Source organism: Sceloporus undulatus, chromosome 3 (genome assembly GCF_019175285.1).
Source record: "Sceloporus undulatus isolate JIND9_A2432 ecotype Alabama chromosome 3, SceUnd_v1.1, whole genome shotgun sequence".
Taxonomy (NCBI): Eukaryota; Metazoa; Chordata; class Lepidosauria; order Squamata; family Phrynosomatidae; genus Sceloporus; species Sceloporus undulatus.
In genome coordinates, this window is record NC_056524.1 from 85,051,098 (window position 1) to 85,072,857 (window position 21,760).

Here is a 21,760-nt window from a genome sequence, read left to right on the forward strand (position 1 = left end):
GTCCTGCCTTATGGCAATCCTACACTTCATGTTAGTTTGCCCAAAAGACAACTCATAGACATTCAGAAAATAAGTATTCCTCAGTGTAACAGAACCATTCCTCCAGTTTAGTAACTTTTGTAACAACATTAAATCATGTCTGATATGTTCATCAAAGAAATATCTTTTATTTTAGCTCATTTCAAATTTGTCTACTATGTTGTGCTTCTGTGAAAGTAGTAAATTTAATTTTGGATGTATTCACAGTACACCATTATAATGCTCTGATACTATTTTAACTGTCATGGATATATCCTTTGGAATCCTAACATTTGCAGATTGGTGGCATACGACTCAGAATTCTTTGCCAGAAGGTCTAGTGCAGGGGTCGGCAACCTCCGGCCCACGGGCCGGATGCAGCCCGCGGAGGCCTGCCGCCTGGCCCTGGCTGCTGTTGCCGCCGCCGCCGCCCATCACGGCTTTTCGCCGCTCTTTTTTGCCGGTTTCTGATGGGACCTGGGGCCCCGTCAGAGGCCAGCAAAGATAGGGAGGCTTGGCCCCCGGAGGGTGGAAGCTCCGCCCCAGCATGTGGCCACACCCCTGGAGGGTGGAAGCTCCACCCTCGGCACATGACCCCGCCCCGGAGGGTTGAAGCTCCACCCCCGGCTTCGGCCCCCCAGTCGCCTGAGGGACAGCAACCCGGCCCCCGGCTCAAAAAGGTTGCCTACCCCTGCTGTAGTGCTTCACCAAACTACAAAATCCCAGAATTCTGTAGAAAGGAGTTAAGGCAATGAAATTGGAACCAAACTGCTATAATTGTCCCTGTCAGACTGATTTTAACACCTTTATTATATGTCAGTATATCATTTGCCACTTTTATAGAATGTATATGTCTTTTATTATAATAGAAATACCTGCCAGACTCAAGTCTCTCTTTTTCATTTAATAACACAACCTACAAGTCATTGTGGTCTTGAAGATGAGGATGAACTAATGCCATTTCCAAGACCCTGTGGGTTCTCCCACTTCATCTTTTGGGCCAGGTTATATTACATGACCACACCACCCTAGTAATGATCATGTTGGAGGTTAACATGGTTCTTCCCCAGCCACCTCTCTATTTTCCTGGGTAATGACAGGGCAGCCATCCTCTACACCTTCTAATTCTGGTGGACTTACTTACATATAAAAATTATACAAACAGGGCAGAAAAGCCCCAGCCCAGCCCAAGTTTTCAGAGTTAAGGTGCCTCTGCTGGAGGGACTACAGTGAGTACAGTTTGTGTGTTAGATTCTGTGGCTTTGTATCTACTATTGCTATTGTAGTGGGCACCTGAAATCAGAATTAGCATTGTGAGAGCAGAAACTATCACACATGGAAATATCTCAATACAACTGCCTGTGGTTTTGGACTCTGCTTGCAAAGATGGTTATAAAGACACTAGTGGTCAAATTATTAGGAATCTTCATCTAATATGGTGGGAAATATATTCAGTATCTTCAGTTTGTAGGTGTTGGTTGTGATCTATAAAGTCCATCACAAATCCTTCTCAAAGAAGAATGGGGGATGAAGGGAGAGGACAACCATGGTCCCCAAGCTGTTAAATATGCTCTCATTTCAGTTCTCCAATGCCTCTTTTTGTTAACACTGGGGAAAAAACTGGTACAGCATTTCTACTAAAGGCAATTCAGAGTATCTGCTGGATGTTTTCTGGTTGTTGTTTTAGTGTGGTTTTTTTTCTCCAAATTATTTCTAATTTTTATGATTTTTTTATCTATTATGTAAGCCTCCCCAAATACAGCGGATAAAGCATGACATATATTTTAAAAACACAAATAACCACTCTTTTCAGGACCCAATATCACTCATCTCTTTTTAAAACCTCCTGTTTCCATATATACCTAAGTTACAGTTGAGGAAAAAAATTATAAATGATAATTCATATACTAATGATAATTGTGGAAATCCCACAGTTTTATCAGCCTCTGTGAACCAAAATAAGTCCTTTCCCAAACTCCAAACAGACTTCATGGTAGGAAAACAAACAAACAGTCTTAGTGCTCTTTTCCATTTATTTTGCTTCTCTTGAGGCTTCATGCAATTTTTCCATAATATACAGTGGTACCCCAGGTTACGAAATTAATTAGTTCCGCGGCGCCCTTCGTAACCCGAAATCTTTCGCAACCCGAAAAAGCCATAGGCGCTAGTGCTGGAAGCCGCGATTTCGTGCGAAAAAGCGCCGAAAAGCACCAAAAAATTTTTTCGTAAGCCGAAAAAAAACCCGTAACCCAGAACAGTTTTTTCCTATGGAATTTTTTCGTATCCCGGAAATTTCGTAACGCGGTGCTTTCGTATCCCGGGGTACCACTGTATCTCTATATAAGAAATAGAAATACCGTATTTTCCGGCGTATAAGACGACTTCTTCACCCTCTAAAATTGGGTCAAAAGTCGTGGGTCGACTTATGCACCAGGTTGAGCCTTGGGGCCTGACGTGCGCGTGCTCGGCCAACAGCTTCTCAGGCCTCCAGAGACCTGAGAAGCCGGCAGCCCCAAGAGCGCGCACACCAGCTTCTAAAAAGCCTCTGAAGGCCCCTTAGAAGTCGGCGCGGGGCTGCAGGCTTCCCAGACCTCCAGGGGCCTGAGAAGCCGGCAGCCCTGAGAGCACGTGTGCCGGCTGCAGCTTCTCAAGAAGAGTGGTAGCCTTATACGGTGAGTATATTATAAACTCTATATTTTTATTTTAAAAGTTGGGGGTCGTCTTATATGCCCGGTCGTCTTATATGCCGGAAAATACAGTACAAACTTGGTGCTCTAAACATATAACAGACCATACAAAAATATAACTTGATTAACGATAATAATTTGCCACAGAGTAATGTGAAATAGTGTATGTGGGGGCAAGTCAGTGGCTTATTTCCAAGTATGTATGTATGTAGGTATGTAGGTATGTATATGACTGCTGCCTAAGCCAGAAATAAGGTTAAGCTGATCAGGACAAATTTTTCAAAACAATCATAAATAGAGACCAGAGCTGCCTGTTGAAAAAAAAAATCTTGTCAGTCCTGGCTTCTTGTAATGCTAAAGTTCCCTTTACATTTCTATCTCTGTGTTCCCAAAGAATTATAAACATAAAGTGGCTTTAATGCCAAACTATGTCATCATTTATAATTTCTTCTTCTTCTTCTTCTTCTTTGGAATGCAAAAGAGATTTTGCAATAAGGCAAAAAGCATGAAAACACAGACCAACATTTGCAAATGATTTTCAGGACTGTGATGTGCTTGTGCTGTACAGGATTAAATGAAAGAAGGATCCAAGTCATTTTAAAGGAACAGAATTCTCCAGTTATTACAGACCACTCCTGAGAGGTGCAAAAGATACAGATTACTAAGGTAAGAAATTAATTTGCATTTCTAAATTTTGTCAGCTCTACTGAAATTTTAAGTCAAGACTTCAGATCACACCTGTACTGAGATTTACCAACTTTCAATTACCTTTGTCTGGGGTTCATGAAAAGGTCAGACATGGGATCCAGTCATACAGTATTCCCATCCCATCCCCAGTGTCTCAGTGATGTATGAATTGATTTTTAGATTGAAGCCCAAATAGAAACTTCTGCTTTCCACAGATCTCCATTTCCATGCCAGAATCTTATCTTATTGTTGGAGTTATTGAGCTAGATATTATCTACAAATTCATCCAGTTTCAAGAACAACTGTCAAAATACACTGCTGTATGAGCTGCAAACTCTCATTCCTAGGTCAAGGCCTAGACAATTAAGGGGGGGGGACTCCAATCCTCACATATTACACAGAAATACATCCCACTGGTATCTACCAAACTTACATCTATTAACATGTGCTTAGGACTGTAACCTAAATGATAATATAGAGAAATCTCAAATATAGACTGCTGTCAATTTTTATTAAAATGCTAAGCTAATATTGGCAGACTCACACAGAAAATTCAAAGTGGGGTGCTATTGTTCTGTAAATAGAAGATGATTATACATTCTTTTTCTATCTAGTGGTATGCCTTCTATACTTGTGCATTTGCCCCATTCACATGCACAACAAAAGTGAGAATCTACTCTTTGCATGAAGTGGGGTATGTGAAAAGAGAGAGTACATAACCTACCTCTTCCCAGCACTACCTTGTTATACATTGGTTTCAGTGATATGCTTCCCCTTGCTCCACCCCACAGTCCTGCTTGGTTCCACTGGAAGAGCTTGTGAGAAAACTCAGAAACAACATGATGCAGTTGATGTACTGTACTTAATAAAGGCAGATTTAGTTCCACTCTCCTGGACAGCAGAACCTCACAGTGTCACGTAACATCTTCATGCAAACATAGGAAGGTGCCTTTTACCAGGTGATAGTAATTCATATAAATTCACTACTATCCATTTCAAGAGGCATTGCTTCAATTCCAGGATCTTTGACAAAGATCTTTCCTATGACCTTGTTAGAGGTAACAAACTTAGGTGGGGTACAGATCGCCAGAAAGAGGCACCGGGGAGGCGCTTCTCTTTGCTCCGCAGCAGCGCCGCAGCAACCAAACTGTGCAATGCTGCTGCACAGCAACAAAGGAGCATTAAAAATTGGTTCCTTTCTGTGGTGTAGTTGCGCTGCTGCAAACCTACAAAGACGTCCTGATGGCGTCACAGCTGCACAGTGCTGTATGGATGCTGCACAGCTGCAACGTCATAACTGTGCGCACCGTGTGGGTGGTGCTGTGCAGCTGCGATGCCCTCATCACATGCTAAGGTTGCGGGGCGTGTGTATACACCGCCCCGAGGCAACCCTAGCACGTCATGGGCCCACCGCAAAGGGCCCGTCTGTACAGGGCCTTAGTTTACCTGTATTCAGTGGTTCTAGTTTGGAACTGGGACCTTCCACATACAAAACATATGCAGTGTCACTCAGATATGATCTATTTATCTTCCAAAAAAGCATAGATGGGGGTAGCTGTCCTATAACAACTAGTGTGACCTTCTTTTATTCTAGTCTGAAAGATATACGAATGATCGTCAAAGTGGGAAACAGTAGAAACTGTGGAGAGCCTGCAGCATAGTGGTAGAGCCCATGGTTTTGTATGTAAAAGATTCAACCCTTAGCATCTCCAAGTAGGGTTGGGAAAAAAAATCCTACCCGAAATCATCATGAGTTTTTGACAGTCAGACATGACAGTACTGGCCTGATTTGACTCAGTAAAAAGAAAATACCGTATTTTCCGGCCTATAAGACTACTTTCTGACCCTCTAAAATGGGGTCAAAAGTTGGGGGGGGCGTCTTGTACGCCGGTAAGAGCACTTACCTGGTTGTCCTGCCAGCTTCCAAAGCCCTCCAGAGGACTTTGGAAGCCGGCGCGAAGGGGCCTCCCTGGCTGCTGGCTTCCAAAGCCCTCCGGAGGACTTTGGAAGCCGGCGCGAGGGGGCTTCCCTGGCTGCTGGCTTCCAAAGCCCTCCGGAGGCTTGAAAAGCCAGCACGCGCCTACCTGCCGGCTTCTCAGGCCTCTGGAGGCCTTTTGAAGCCAGCGTTTGTGGGCATCAGGCCCCCTAACTTGGCCTATAGTAGGCCAGGGCACTGCCTGCATGCAAGGCAGGCTTTGCAGGCCTCAGCAAAGGCCTGGGGTAAATAAAAATAAAAATAAAACATGAGAGAGAGAGAGAGAAATAGAGAGAGAGAGAGAAGGAGCTAGATAGAGAGAGGGGGGGAGGGAGATAGATAGATAGATGGATGGATGGATGGATGGATGGATGGATGGATAGATGAGAGAGAGAGAGAGAGAGAGAGATAAGCAAGCTGGCAAGCAAGCAAGCAAGCCAAGATTAGAGAACGAGTTGGGGTAAATGTAGTGATGTTTTTTAAATTTTTATTTGGTGTGCATTGGAAGAGGGGGGTGGTCTTATACGGCAAGTATATCCTAAACTCTATATTTTAACTGGAAAAGTTGGGGGTCGTCTTATACGCCCAGTCGTCTTATACACCGGAAAATACGGTATCTATGTTCCTTTGTTGCCACTCCACAAGGTAAAAGCCTTCTACTGCATTGTTAGTATCAATACTTGTCCAGCTTCCTTGTTATATTACTGTATTTCATGCTCAATATAAATGTCTTTTTGATGCTTAAAAATAAGACTCTTCTGTGTGGGTCTATGTAACACCCCACTGAGATGATCTGCAGCAGAACCCATCATAAAGAGAGAACATTTGGATAAAAATACCTTGCTTCCTATGTATTTCCACCCCAGGCCATTTTGTCTCTAGATACACATACATTTCCCCAGAGAATTTTCTTGATGACAGATAATGTAAGAACCACACACCTAACCATCTTCTAAGGACGCCCAAAATCTGGTTTCATCTGCTTTTCAAATAAACAACTTTAAGGAAATCTGAAGAAAAAGAACCGCAGTTCTCAAAGCTACTTGCTGATATAACTACATCACTATCTCAGTTAAAATATATAATTCTATCAGGATACTGAGTCCAGTTACAGAAACATCCTGTTTAGCCACCTGTATGAATTGTACAAATTACATAAATGTGCTTATATCTGTTTGACTTGCTTTTTTTGGTTTCCTGCTCAGTTAGCCATGCCTTCTAAATATATTGGCATGCTAAAGCCATCTATAATTAGATCCCAGAACAATAATCCTACCATAGCATAGTTATGGGTGGATTCAGCATATAGTTATATTGGTTATTCTTAAAAGTACTTTTTGAGCTCTCCATTCCCCTCCTCTCCGGTAAGTCAGTATTTCATGACTGTCAAACATGCTCTGTCATCACTGGACTGTTTGCGAAGGTCCCACTCCCCCTTAATTTCCCCCTCTAATTTTATGTGTTTCTACAAATTGTCAAAGCTCAGCCAGGCCTACTGATAGCTCCAATTGCACATTGGTGCTGTTGTCCGTATAGCTACATATAACATCTGGGGGGGAAAGGTGAAATTACTTATGTGAGTCTTTGCCCAAAGGTATTCAGCTCATGGAGTAGCATATTTTTAAAAAATTGTTTGTTCGTTATATAAACATATGTTTCAATGAACCAACAAGGAATGGTTTCAAGGTTTGGAGGTAGATCATGGGTTGATAGCCCACAGGCATTAATTCAGGTATTTTTGCCATACAAAATGGTATGCTGAATTCTTGCTTTGCTGTTTCTGATATATAAAATGATCAGTCCTAAAGTTTCCTATCTGATCCCAGGACTGCCCAAATTCTTATCAATACTAACCAATGGAAAGAGAATACATCACTCTTGTACAACTGTGAAACACCATCCTATATGTGCTCTTCAAAACTGATGTTAGAACACCTTGCATACCTCATGTTATTTTGGGGTACAAATATTTTGTTATATTTTATCAGTTACATAGATGCCAAGAGCATGAACCATGAAAGGTCAGATGACCTTTAAATGAACATCTGACTGGTCACCGACCTGAAGGCATGTGGAAAGGACCCCTGTAACTTTATGACTGTGAATATTGCTACTTTCCTACCCTCTACTGTGTGCATTTTCTCTTGAAGGTCACAGGGAAAAGGTTTGTCAGCCCTAAAGCCTTAAGCCAACTTTTCTGCTAGCCCGCATTGTACTTTCCCACACCTGATCCTATCCCAAACTCCCTGGGGTTGTCCTGATCTTATTACTGTTTTATTAAATCAATGTCACTGCCATCAATCAAAAATATTCCTTTTGTAACTCGGAAGTGAAAACCATCAACCAGTTGGGAATCTCATTGTTTCTTGGATTCCTGGAAAATCCACCCAACTTCCCTGAGACTATAAAAAGCCTGCCTTAGCACTCACACTTTGGCTGAATCTGGAATCAGGCAGGGCTGTTGCCAGATTTCATATGGACCCCTCAACACAGGCTGGCCACCCACCACCACCACCACCCATGTTTCAGGCAGCTGATGGGAGCTCTACTTGTGGACTGGTAAAGTATTGCCATGCCTTAACTTTGCTACACACTACTACCTTTAATTTCATTAGTTCGTTCGTGTGTGTGTGTGTGTGTGTGAAGACTATTGCATGAATGGCGATTGCACTCTGAGAGTTCTGGTTCTTGGACCTGTTATACACAGACTGGCATCGCAACTCTTTGAAGTTACCTGAAGTCCTCTAGCTGCTATTAATTTGAGCTATTAAAGTTCCACTATTATATTATTCTATTTCCTATTTCTATTAATTTGTATGTGCCATCTCAGTAACCTAGCAATTTGGATAACACTTGTTTAAAGAAATGTGAGGTCTCACAATATAGCTTCTTGAGTTTTGCTATTTGCTGGCTGCTCTGTGTCCGTCATTCCATTCCTTTTGAGAGCTGTTTGCAGCTGTTTTGCAGATCTACAGCTAGACTTTTCCAGTTTGTATAAAAAACAACTCTGAGAACAGCAGAAACAAACCCCACAAATTCCTGACACATTTTCTGTATTTGGAGAAAGACAGTAGTCCTATCTATGGATTTTCCAAAACTTGAAAAATTATTGTTTTGACTACCATTCCCAAGTCCCCCAGGTTTGGGCATGCTAGTGTGGAAAGCAGACTGGGGAGCTGTAGTCCTGAAAAGCATTTTTTTAAAAAAACTCTGAAAGAGTCACAGTACTCTACTACAGTTGGCCCTTCATAGTCATAGTTCCTAGATTCAAATAACCACAGTTCTAAAATATTCACCCAAAAAATTCCAAAAAGCAAACCTTAATTTTTGCCATTTTATATAAGGGAAACCATTTTATTACATCATTGTATATAATGGGACTTGAGCATCCATGGATTTTGGTATCCATGGGGAGTCCTAGACCCAAACCCCACCAAATACTGAGGGACCACTGTATTATAAACTGTTGGGTTTTTCAGAAAGAGAGACCTACCTTTCAGTTTAAGATCTACATTATGTCTCAGCCAAGGATAGATTCCATAACTTGAGGAATCTTCAGGAATTGGATTATTCTGTATCCATCCCTCACAGGCAAACCGGAAGAAATTATCACAGGGATCCACAGATGTATTGAGCTTGCTTTTGATGGCAGCAGCTGAAAAGATGGACATAATCTGATGTAAGATCAAAATATATTCCACATTATTTTCCAAAACACATGCAAATTCTCTCCTGAAATCTTGCTGTCTTTTCCCTACTTTTATTACTTTCCACCTTTTACAGTACAGGAAGAACCAATGTGGTGTAATAGTCTTAGAGTTGTATCAGGACTACTATAGACTAGGCTTCAAATGCCTGCTGAACCATCACTGGATGGCCTTAGCCAAAGGTCTCAGCCAAAATGGAAGGCAAAAGAAAATCTCTGAATGGAGGATGAAGAAAGGAAAATGTGGGAAAGTGGGATTGAATTAATCTTTGACGAGATATGAAGTTGGAATGTAAGAAAGAAATGATGAGAGGAAATCAGATAGTTAAAAAATGAATGGAAGTTTAAGAAGACAAAGAGATCAGAAATGTAAATACTACTTGCCAAGTATAATTAGTGTATGTATAGAAAGTTAACAGCTGACCGCTGACAAATTTTGTGTTGTATTGTTACTGGGTTTTTTGTGTGTGATGTTTGCTCTGATAAGAGGGCGCTTACATCTGGTGTCCCTCAAGGAGCCATTCTGTCCCCCATGCTATTTAACATTTACGTGAAACTGCTGGGAGAGATCATCCGGAGACACGGGGCGCGGTGTTATCAGTATGCTGATGACACCCAAATATGCTTCTCTGTGTCTCCGACTGATGCAGTGACTAGGGATGGCATCTCTCCTCTAAATGCCTGCTTAGAGTCGGTAATGGGCTGGATGAGGGAAAACAGACTCAGTCTGAATCCAGAGAAAACGGAAGTACTCGTGATAGGTTCTCTTGGCCCGGGAAAGGAGATTTGTCCACTTGTCCTGAATGGGGTCACGCTCCCCTTGAAGGACTCTGTTCGCAGTCTGGGGGTGCTTCTGGACTCGTCGCTTCACCTGAGGTCTCAGGTGGATGCGACGGTCAAGAGCACCTGTTACCAGCTTCGGCTGATATGCCAGCTGCGACCCTACCTGGACCGGGGGGATCTTGAAACGGTTGTAACCTCTCGGTTGGATTTCTGCAATGCACTCTACATGGGGCAACCCTTGTACCATACCCGGAAGCTTCAATTAGTACAGAATATGGCAGCAAGGTTGGTCACTGGTTGTTCCAGGTCTAGTGATATAACACCTATTTTGCAAGACCTACATTGGCTGCCTATTCGCTTCCGGGCGCAATACAAGGTGTTCATTATTACCTATAAAGCCCTAAATGGCTTGGGCCCAGGGTACTTGGAGGACCGCCTCTCCCCATATAATCCGCCCCGCACTCTCAGATCGGCCGGGAAGCAATTCTTGAGGGTTCCCAAGACGAAATATACTTCGTCTTCACAAAGGGCATTTTCCATCTCGGCCCCGCAGATCTGGAACTCCCTTCCCGACGAGCTCCGCTCTGTCACCTCCCTTGACCTTTTCAGGAAGAAACTAAAGACCTTTCTCTTCCGATAAGCCTTCCCCCATGTGTTCTGGTGTTATGCTGTTCTCCCCCGACATGCAATTGTTATCCAGCTAGTTTTGTTCGTGTGTTTTTAACAGTTTGTATGTTTATAAGTTTTATTGCTGTATTGATATGTTTTTAATATGTTGTTTTTGATACCTGTTGTTGCTGTCTTGTATCACTTTTAGCTGTACACCGCTGTGATCGAATTTGGAATTTGGAATAGCGGTATATAAATAAATTGTATTACTGTATTATATTATTATTTAACTACTAAATCACCATTATTTAAACTAGAGAGGAGTCTGTCTTCCCTTCAGACGCTGTTGGAATACAAGTCCCAGCAATTTTATTCTGCTTAGCCAATGGTAAGAAATGTTAGAAGGTGTAGTCCAGCAACATTTGGAAGAATGTTCAAATTCCATCTTGATTTAAACACTTCTTTCCCACTATCTAAACACTCTCTGCCCTTAAACAATTTGCTATGTCTGTAATGGCCTTGAAAATAGGTTGAGATCTCTCTCTTTAAAAAAAAAATAGGACAATAATCATCAATATATTTTAGGAACTGCAACAAGTGTCACTCCTGAATGACTTTTACCTTGAAAATCTCATGATGAGATAATTCAAAATAAAGCAAGAGACGGTGCTTAAAGATGAGACTTACAAGTTAGAAGGTACTCATCCAGTTATTGAGCAAGAGCAGAAGACAAATACAAATAGCACTGAGTCTGATGTTGAAATGGACTTATGCCAAAACTGTGTTCAGCTGTTGACATGCTCAGAGGTCAAAGGGAAGTCCAAACTATACAGCGCATGTAATAGGGAAGGAGAAACATGAATTGGGGGAGTTATAAATTGTATAAAAAAATTGAACATATAAATATAGCTACACTTGGGGGCAAAACAGACAGCAGGTAAGGAGCGGCTTGTTGCCTCCCCTTTATTCGTCAGGTTGAGGCCACGGCAACCACATGCCATGCCCCCAAACCTGGCCTTTTTTGGTACAAAAAGGAGTGGCAGAAAGCCTCTCCTTTTTGTGCCAGGGAAAAGACACCTTTGCCTCCACGGTGGCATTTTTTCAGTGTTTCTTAGAGCAGCATGTTTGTGATGCCAAGTTAAAACTTGGCTTTTTAAAAAGCCTCCGGGATGTAATCACTTCATCCAATCTGAATACATACAGTATGTGATTGTAGATTGTTTGTTATTTTAACTTTTTCAATTATTCAGTTCTATTTATTATTTAGAATGTTTAATTATTTTTATTTTTTGTTATTATTCTTCCTTTAACTTGTTTAAACTGATTTTATTTTAAGGTGCCCAGACATCATACAACATGTGGCAGGGTATAAATAATTTAAATAAAATAAAACTAAAGGCCTAAATGGCCTGGGACATCTGTACTTGAAGGATCATCTCTCCTTACATAGGCCTTCCTGAGCACTGAAATCTGCTGGGAAGTCCCTCTTTTGTGAGATAAGTACATTGCATACAAACCCATGTGAGAGACATTCTGTGCTGTGGCTGACTACATGACTCTAGGATTGTTACTCCTACCAGCCCACATTCATCCCTGCTTTGTTGTTGAGTTTTCTTGTATTTTTCTTGGTTTTCATGTTGTCAAATGGTTGTTATAGTCAGTTAAAATTAAAAGGAGTGGGGGATAGCTTTGGTCGACAAAGTGATCTATGATTCCAAAGTTTGCCTAGCAATTTTAAAATAATATAATAATTATAATAATAATAATAATAATAATAAATTTTTATTGTATACCGCCCTTCTTAGAATCAGGGCGGGTGAACAGCAACTATACAACAGTACAACAATAAACCATACAAAAATAATTAAAAACCGTTCAATAAATAATAAAAATTTCATGCCAGCGAAACAATGCTGACGAAGGGGGGGGGGGAGTATTCTGGTCCGGGGTAAGCCTGTTTGAATAAATAGGTTTTTAGCCCCTTCCTAAATTGGGCTAGGGAGGTGGCTGAGCGGAGCTCGAGGGCAGCGAGTTCCAGAGGTTGGGGGCCGAGATGGAAAAGGCCCTCCTAGGGTGGAATTATATTCCCCTCTGGAACTCTTAACAATAGCTGCCCTGATGATCTGAGTGTGCAGGGCGGATTGTAGGAGGAGGCGGTCCTCCAGATACCCTGGGCCCAAGCCATTTAGGGCTTTATAGGTGATAACCAACACCTTGTATTGCGCCCGGAAGCGAAATGGCAGCCAATGTAGGTCTTTAAGGACTGTGGGCTTTCTAAGGTATTACCACAGTATGGATTTTGGAATTCATCTGGGTGAAAACAGATGCCATATATCTGCCACTCTTCCATTTGCCAGTTTAATGATCAGCTTCATGTCTCTGGGGCTTTCCAGAACCATGTGCCTGACCATAGTAGGAAACAGGGCCTTGGATTAGGTCACGCCTGTGAAGATTTCACCTGTGGCTCTCAAGATGTTGTGGAACTTCATCCTCCCTCACTGGCCACCATGGTAGTTGATGACAACATCTGGAGGGCCACAGGTTCTCCTCGCTCCCACAATTCCCTAAGACCTTGGCTTCTCATCAAAGCTCTTATAACGTTCTTAGAGGCGAAGCAGGGGCATCCAGATTTACATGAAATACCTTAGATTTTGTTTTTCAAATAATACTAGAATTCATTAATGCTTTGAGAAATATTTTTCATTTCCCCATGCCCCTATAGTTTAACTGAATAAGAAAGAATATTAGACCACTTCCAGCTTCAATGCTTCAGAAGTCAAGCAATACTGTTGCTTGGGCTGGAATTTTATATGACCTTGGCTAACTGTAAAAAAGAAAATAAACAATTTTCATTTGTTGCAGGACAAATTTGTTCCTTTGAATCAAGGTCATCATGATCTATTTAGCTATGGAACTTTTCAGATCATGCACTGGTATAAAACAGCAGTGAAACTATAGGTTCATCAGCACTGTTCAAAAAATGCGTTTGACACTCTTTAAGTACTGGGACCCATCCTATTGAATCTTGTGATTTGTAGTTTTGTGAGAAAACCAGCATTTTTTGGCAGAGAAGGCTAAATACCGTGTAAAACTGCAAATCCCGGATTCTATGGGTGAGCTTCAGCACTTAAAATGGTTGCAAACTGAATTTTTCTACAGTATATGTACCCTATATTAGTTCACCAGAAGAAAACAAAAATCTGTGTTCTACTAAACCAACTATTCTGAACTGCATCTTTGTAATTTTATATTAATTTTACACTAACTATTAGCATAATATATCATTAGACTACACACACACACACACATTCACAATACTAGTAATTCTATTATATATTATATAAAGTGTAATAGTTGCTAAGACCTGTGCTTCACAATTTAAATTGGTAATCTACATTATAAAAGCGCAGAGAAACCAAAGGCAGTGGTGTCAAACCGCACCAGGCTCCCAAATTGTTAACCTTCTCAGGAACACAACCAATGCCGTCAGTCATTCTGGAACTGAATTACTGGTGTAACAATAATAATTTTGCCTACTATTATGTCATCCTGTTTACAATAAAGAGGAGACTGTCTCAGAAACGAGGAAGAAAAGGAAACAGCAGTGTCATACATAAATCCATTCATAGGAACAGGATTGTGCATTTTTGGGTTGTTGGGCTACAATGCCTCCTACTCTCTTGCTGATGTGATTTAACATCTGGATATAGAACATCATACAGGTCTGTAGCCTGATAATATTGACGCAAGAATAGAGAGGAATGTCCCTTAGTACTGGTCTACACTTTAAGGAGAGAATGAACAGATGACCCAGAGCATTTATGGGGGCTGAGGAAGTGTAGTGCTAAGTCCTCGGTGATGATGGGGAGCTCTGGTGAGCGATATAGCAGAAATGAAGCAAGGACCAAAGTGTATCATAGGACCGGAGAATAGGGAGCCCTGCCTGTGGAAACCTAGGGCACCTCCAGAAAACCATATAGCTCCAAGATGAAAACTGGAATCTTCAATGAGCAATTTGAACTTAGTAAGATTATTCCGGAACTGAGTGATATAAGAATGGTACAACAAGTCAGTTTAAAGATGTTTGTTGGTATGCATGAATATATCTTTCATTCCAGAGGCTAACTAATGTATAATTACTGCATTAGGGATAAGCATGAATTGTGAACGTATTCATGGCTTACTCCAAAATTTAAAATGGCCCAAAGTCAGTATGTATCTACCGCAAAAGGAATAGAGTTAGCCCAGTCATCATCTACCAAAGCAATGCACAGAATATCCTGTTGTGTCCTGCACATGATACAAATGCGGACGTTTTGCAACTCACGTAAGTGGTTTCTGAGATGTATTAAGCTAATGTCTGGAAGCACTGAAAAACCCTCCTGTTTTGCCAAGAATATGATGTGCACAGGATGAACAGGGCTTGATTGTATTTAATGGCAGTTTAAGTAGTCTATTCAAGTGTTTTAGTACTTACAGATTTTCAAAATATTTATATCCACCCTGGTTTTTTTGCAATGGGATGGCTAGGAACTGAAGACAAATATGAGCAGCACAGACACAAGTTGATTACGGCGAAAGTCACAAAAAGTAACAAGCAACACACGAGTTATATTTGTAATAAGTAACAACACAAATTTCATTTTTAAAAAGTTCTTCCACAGTCTAGTCTAAGGTTGTAGCTTACACCACAGAAATAATCCAATTTGACATCACTTTAATGGCCATGGGTGAATACTAAGGAATTCTGGGATCTGTAGTTTGCTGTGGCACCAGAGCCTGCACGAAGTAAGTTTGCATCAGTGGTTCTTATTCACAGGTAAGTGGTAGAGGATTGTACTCCTTAGTTTCAGTTTCTGATTTCCTTTACACCCTGACTATATGTAGAATGTAGGTTCATCCTCATGCACAACTATGGAAAAGCCACAATTCACTGTGAGATTTGGGGAGGGAGGAGAAGTCAGTCATGAAGAGTTATTTTGCATTTGCCAGACTCATTTTAGCACTATCTGTTAGTACACAAAGTTATAGACCACATTTTACCCCATGGTAACGCTGCCTTGTTACTTGGACTCTTAAAAGTACAAGCATTGGTCGGGTTGTTTGCACCTTTGTGAGCAATCTGCTGGTCTCCTTTGGCTTGCTGTGTGTGCTTAGGTTTACAATGAAAAACCCACAAGAGACATTTCTGTGCACAGCAGAATGAAGAAAAAATGGTTTTGCATCTTGCCCTTCTTTTACAGGGTTTGGGAATCCTTGATGGCTGTGTTGCCCCATCTTGAGAAAAAGCCTTTTTCAACCATAAACACAGATATTGACAAAAATTCTTTCAAATCTCTGCTACAGAGACCAGAATAATTTATTAAAGATGTGCTAAAAGTCTGCAGATCCTGCTCCATTAAGCCTAGCTGGCTATATCTCCTGTTAAATCTCTTTCAGTCCTACAGTTTTGTAATTATTCAAGAACAAAACCTTTTCTTAAGGCAAATAGTTTAATCAGTAAGCATTTGGCATGAACTATGCCTTGTGCAAAGTCCTGCTTTTTAATCACAAAAAAACCACATCTATGCTATTCAATATAGAATCCTGGGATCTGTAGTTTTACGAAGATTTCCGCCTTTCTGCCAAAGAGTGCTGTTGCCTCACAAAACTGTAAGTCTCAGGGTTCTGTAGGATGGACCCATTGAAGCCCAAGCGCTGTCAAACTCATTATTTCTACACGTGTAGATGCATCTTCTGATAGATACCTCACTCCTCACCCTAGTTCTGGGTTCTCCTGGGAGAAACATGTTCCACTGTTGTTTTCCCATATAATCAACATGAGTAGCTAACTGAAAATGAAATCCTGGATCACTTTTCCTGAAGTCCTACTGAATTCAGTTGGGCTTACCTCTAAGTAGGATGCCTTGAATTCAGTTGGGTTTGCTTCTATGTAGGCCCCACTGAATTTGACTTCCAAGTGGACACCACTCAATTCAGCTGGGTTTCCTTCTAAGCAGGCACCATTGCCTCAGTTGGGTTTGCTTCTAAAAAGTAGGCATGCATTATAGGGTTGCTCTGTCCATCTTCTGTCACAACCAGACCTTGGAAAGTTCTGTTGTTGGACTCCACTCTCCAGAAATCCATCCTCGCAAACAGTCATACACTCATGGAGGCATAACCGGTTTGGCACTGCTTTTCAGCATCCTGGCTCAAGGCTATGAATTCTGGGAGTTGGAGTTTGTTGTGGGGCCCAGAACGGAGCTCTGCTTGCTCCAGTCTGGACCCCACAACAAACACCAATCCCAGAATTCCATAGCCTTGAGCCAGGATGCTGAAAAGCAGTGCCAAACCGGGTTATGTCTCTAGTGTGGACACAGCCTTGGCTAATGGGGAGCCATGGAAACTTACCCAGGAAAAGGGCCGTGCCAAGGGCGACGGTGCTGCCCACGAAGATGCCAAGGGCCACCCGGAGGGGCTTGCTGGCTGCTTGCTTGCTGGCTGGCCCTGGGCTCCCTGCTGCTGCCTCTCCTTCCATGGGGATGGCTTTGCAAAAACCTCTGGGGAACGAAGCCTGTGGGGTCTCTCTCTCTCTCTCTCGGGCTCTTACTCTTCACTCCAGAGAGAGAGGCCCATCCCCGAGGCTCCCCGCTTTCTTTCCCCCCAGTTCTGGCTTCTTAAGAGGAAGGCTGCCTCTCAGGAGCCATTGCCAAGGCTTCCCAAAAGCAGGGCTGAGGGGGAACGACCTCAACGCTGGTGTCGGGTTTCTTTGCTGACCCAAGGCAGACAGGACTTGATTTAGAGCTCTGGCTCTTTTGCAAGCAGCAGACCCACTTTTTCTCCTTCTTCTTTTTCTATCAGCAGCTGCGGAGGACAATCCTCCCCCAGCAGATGCTTTCCCCCTTCCTTCCACCCTCCAAAAAGAAGCGCTTCCCGCCAAAAAGCTGGACTCCTCTTTTCAAGGGGCCTGATGATACTTTGCTGACCCTCTCTTCCCTGGAGAAAGGCAAGCGCCCACCTCTTTTTAAAGCCTCTGAGGAGCTGAAGGGTTTTTATTTTGGGAAGTCTGTACCCAAGTGCCAAACTTCCGAGTCAGGCTTAAAGGGAAGGCAAAGCAGCTATTAAAACCACCTACAGAAGGGCTTTGTGTGTGTGTATTTAGGACACACACACACACCCCACAGCAGCAAGTGATATTTCAGTATCTGTGTGAGGGGTTTGTGTAAGTTCGCTCCAAACATAGCACTGGGAAAGTAACCACTCTCAGATGGGGACCTCCTGAAACAAGTGACAGTACTTGCCCATAGAAAAACCACACTTGCCCATAGGGAATCATGAGGAATACTGGCCCATAGGCAAGGAATCCCTAATGATTCCCTATGGACATGTATTCTCCCATGATTCCCTATGGGCAAGTATTCCCCAATGATTCCCTATGGGCAAGTATTCCCCAATGATTCCCTGTAGGGCAAGCAATCCCCAATGATTCCCTATGGGCAAGTATTCTCCTGTAATTCTCTATGGGCATGTAATCTCCAATAATAATGATAAGTTTATTTTTACCTCTTCTCTCTGAAGGATTGAGGTGGCTTACATCACTGAAACATACAATATAATAATATAATCACATAATAACATACAATAAATCCCCCTCCCAACAAATCCACATAATTACAATAAGCATAAACAGTCAATACACTAACATCATTAAAAACATTAAAACATTAAAACTAAGCAGAGCAGGGTAGCATGGGGCATCATGAGACATTTTTAGGGCAGTCTACATCATTAGAGATGAACGGACAGTCAGGGAAGGCCTGTTGGAAGATATCCATCTTGACAAGACATTTTGAAGCTGTTAAGATTAGTAATGTGCCAGATCTCTTCCAACAGGCCATTCCATAATCTAGGAGCGGCTGATGAGAAGGTCCTCTGGGTAACTGTAGTTACCTGGTCTTTATAGGCTGTATTAAGTTTTTCCCAGAGGACTTAAGAGTACGGGGCAGATTGTAAGGAAGAAGGCGTTCCTGCAAGTAGGCTGGACCCAAGCCATGATTCTCTATGGGCAAGTATTCCCCAATGGTTCTATGATCAACTCTTCCCCAATGATTCTCTATGGGCAAATAATTTCCAATGATTCTATAGGCAAGTACTGTCATTTATTTTAGTACGTCCCTCTTAGATGGACAGCAAAGCTGAATTATCTTTAAAAAGCAGTGTTTATCTCCTGATGAAAATCTTGAGCAGCCACACTGTAGATTCCAGGATTTCACATTCTCAGGTGTTACAATTCCTTCCAAAAGAGACTGATTCCCAATCGCCATGACCAAATTGTGCTCCTTTTTTAATACTCTTTGACAAAACAAAAACAAAAACAGCAACTAGAGATACTGAGACAGAAAATCAAAATGTAATGTTATATTAAATTAGGGCCGGAGAACCTTTAACCCTCAGTGTTTGGGGCTATAACTACCCCTGGGAAGAGGAAGCTGCAGGAGCTGTAGACCCAATTATCTGGAGGGTCAAATGTACCCTATGCCATGTTACATGGATGGTTACATTTATTTGTGTTAGTTTTCAACCATAGCGCGGATAGAGGAAATGTCAGCCTGTTTTAACTTTCTCTCTTCCCCCACGTTACTATTTTAACAGGTATCTCACATGCCTACAGAAGTTCCTGTTTGTCATGGGATGAAAGCCATTGTTATTCAACAATTTTCTAATTTGAGGTGGGTAACTAAGAAATTCGTGGGTTCTCCATAACTCAACAGGCATCTTGAAGGCACACATACAAAAAAGCTGTAAAGTCCATATGTTTGAAGTACTTTCAGTGTTGCTTCATATCTGATTATTTGGGAAGGGGGCTCCTATATTCTCCTATTTTCTGCTGTTGTGTTCTTGTCATGGAGTTTAAGTTGTCAGTTTGGGGGGGGGGGGTCTCTTTTTTGTTTACTGTCTTGAATTCTTTGGAGAAATGATAGCACACACATGTTTTAAATAAATAAACAAACCATATATTCAGAGATGGGCCCTGACACGAGATCCCATTGGGGAATTCCACCTTGTCTAAAAATTAAAACTTTGCTCAGGCCAAGAGTTATCCTCCTCTTGCAGATCATTTTGCTGAAAAGGGTGGTTTCAAAAAGCATTCTCAAAATAGTTTCCATCCAATTTGCTTTGCTGCCATGTTTCACTGGCTGAAATCTTCACAGGGAGTTACTGACCTTAGATTTTACACTGCCCTTAAATCTTATCTCAATAGCTATTCCTGTTTCACCTTTCTGCTCCTTCCTGCATTTACAAAATATGTTATCTACCTATTTCTAGCAACCCTGTTTTTAAGTGGTTTTAGTTTTGTGAAATTGTTTTGGTTCACACCTTATGCCATATCATTTCTTAGCTATAAAAAGTGGGAAAAGTTAAAGTTTATTCTCTGAAGATGCCAGCCAAACGTCTGTAAGAAACTCTTCTAGAACATGGCCACATAGCCCGAAAAACCCACAAAAAACTTTGGATGCCGGCCATGAAAGCCTTCAACTTCACGTTAAATATTTTGCTTCTTTGTGGACAAGGGCTATCCTCTGGCTGTGGCTGAATTGATTTCAAGATACATCTTCAACTCTTGTAATGCCATCAGGGCTGTCACTAGGAGGTGTGGGGAGGTGAGGACCACAGAGAGTGACACCCCAGAAGAGGGTGTACACCCAGTGGGGTAGTTCACTGGTCAGACTGGTGCAGCTGCTAGGCAAACAAGAAGGTCCTTTTCTTGCTCACCTAGCAGATGTGCCAGAGATAGAACAGGCTGCTGGGACTCCCCATCAGCAAACTCTGGTGGGTGGTGTGGTGCCTTCCATTCTGGGCATGGTCCAGTGGCCAGAAGCCAGCCAGGAGGCAGGCAAGCAAGGCAGTGGGAAGGGAGAAGCAATCTATCACTACCCCCCCCCCACACACACACAGACCTTTCTGGCACCATCCTTAGTGAAACTACTGAATGCCATCCCATCCCACCTCAGGATGAGATCTTTGTTGTTTCAATACTGAAAGCAGAGGTTAATATATAGCTCCAGTGCAGGCTATGTTAGCTGATTATCTATGTGATTCAGGATGTGAACATCCTTACTTGGTACGATAAATTGGCTTGGAGAGCATGAACAACATTTTATATTATTTGTGACACTTCAGAAAACTTTGGTGTTGCTTGATCTTTGCTCAGACCGACTGAAGGAATCACAAACTGAAGAGTAAAACCTGCAACTGCTCTTTTCTCATACGAAGAAGTTGTTGAGTTGTTGTGCAGTCTATGATAGTACATCTCAAGATATCTAAGGTGGAGACAATTCCTCCTCTCCATCCCAATATACCAGAAATGGGTATTATATTTGTTCCCATTGGCTACAACAGTTTGTTTGTTACCTAGATCACCAAGGATCAGCAGCCAATAGCAGCTCATGGATCAACATAAGTCCATGGACCACCTTGTGTAGCACTGGTTTAAGATCAAGACAAGAGTGGGGAAAGTGTGATCCATGGGGCACATGCAGTCCTTGCAGGCTCCCCCTTCCAAATATGCCTTCCCCCCTGAAAAGAATGGTTTAGTTCACATTACGGAAAGGGGGAGTTTTTGCCACTTTTTTTCTTCCTCTGGGCAGTTTTGGAATGAAGATAAGACTTTTCAAATACAAGAAGTGAACTGGGAGTTCCAGGTGCATTGGAAGTCAAAATACATTTTTGTAAAAAAAAAAAAAAAACCCCGATGATGATGATGATGGTGATGATGATGATGATGATGATGATGATGATGGGGTTGGGGGACAGCAGTGGGACAGTGCAGCTCCTCAGTCTCTGAGAGTTACCCACCCTGACCTAAAGGGATGGGAGATACTGAAAGCAAATAGGTACGGTATTTCAAATCTCATTACAATGGTCGAAATACACTTCCAAATATACTGCTTTCATTTTGCTCTTGTGGCTCATTGTCTTAAAATGTTTTTGCATATCCTCCAACACTACACAGATGAAAACCAAGATACATATGACCAGGCAATATCAGGACGTGGTCAAGACAGCAAAAGTTAGGAAGAAAACATAAGCTAGGAAAGGCTGTAGCAGTTTGCTTTAGCCTGAGCCTACTGGGATAGGATTGCCCCTGCCAAATCAGGACAGTTGGGAGGTATGTTTTTTGAGATCTTTCAGATTATTAAGATTGGTGTGTTTTCAGCAGAATACTAAGGTCTTGAATTTGCTGCTGCAATGAGGACATTTCAAATAGTAGTTTTAAAAGTTCCCCAGTGTGTGTATCAGCTTTTTCAGGAACTG

The 21,760-nt window shown here is 42.0% G+C and overlaps 1 protein-coding gene across 1 annotated transcript in view; it reads right to left on the reverse strand.

Annotated features, from left to right (window-relative positions):
* The window catches only part of PHEX (phosphate regulating endopeptidase homolog X-linked), a 150,742-nt gene extending 133,341 nt beyond the window's left edge, over positions 1 to 17,401 (reverse strand). Inside the window, 3 exon segments of the mRNA XM_042461085.1 lie at positions 8,861 to 9,041; positions 13,219 to 13,289; positions 16,856 to 17,401. Coding sequence (XP_042317019.1) covers positions 8,861 to 9,041; positions 13,219 to 13,289; positions 16,856 to 16,982 — 379 coding nt within the window. The 5' untranslated portion in view covers positions 16,983 to 17,401.
* Between the last annotated feature and the right edge of the window lie 4,359 nt (positions 17,402 to 21,760).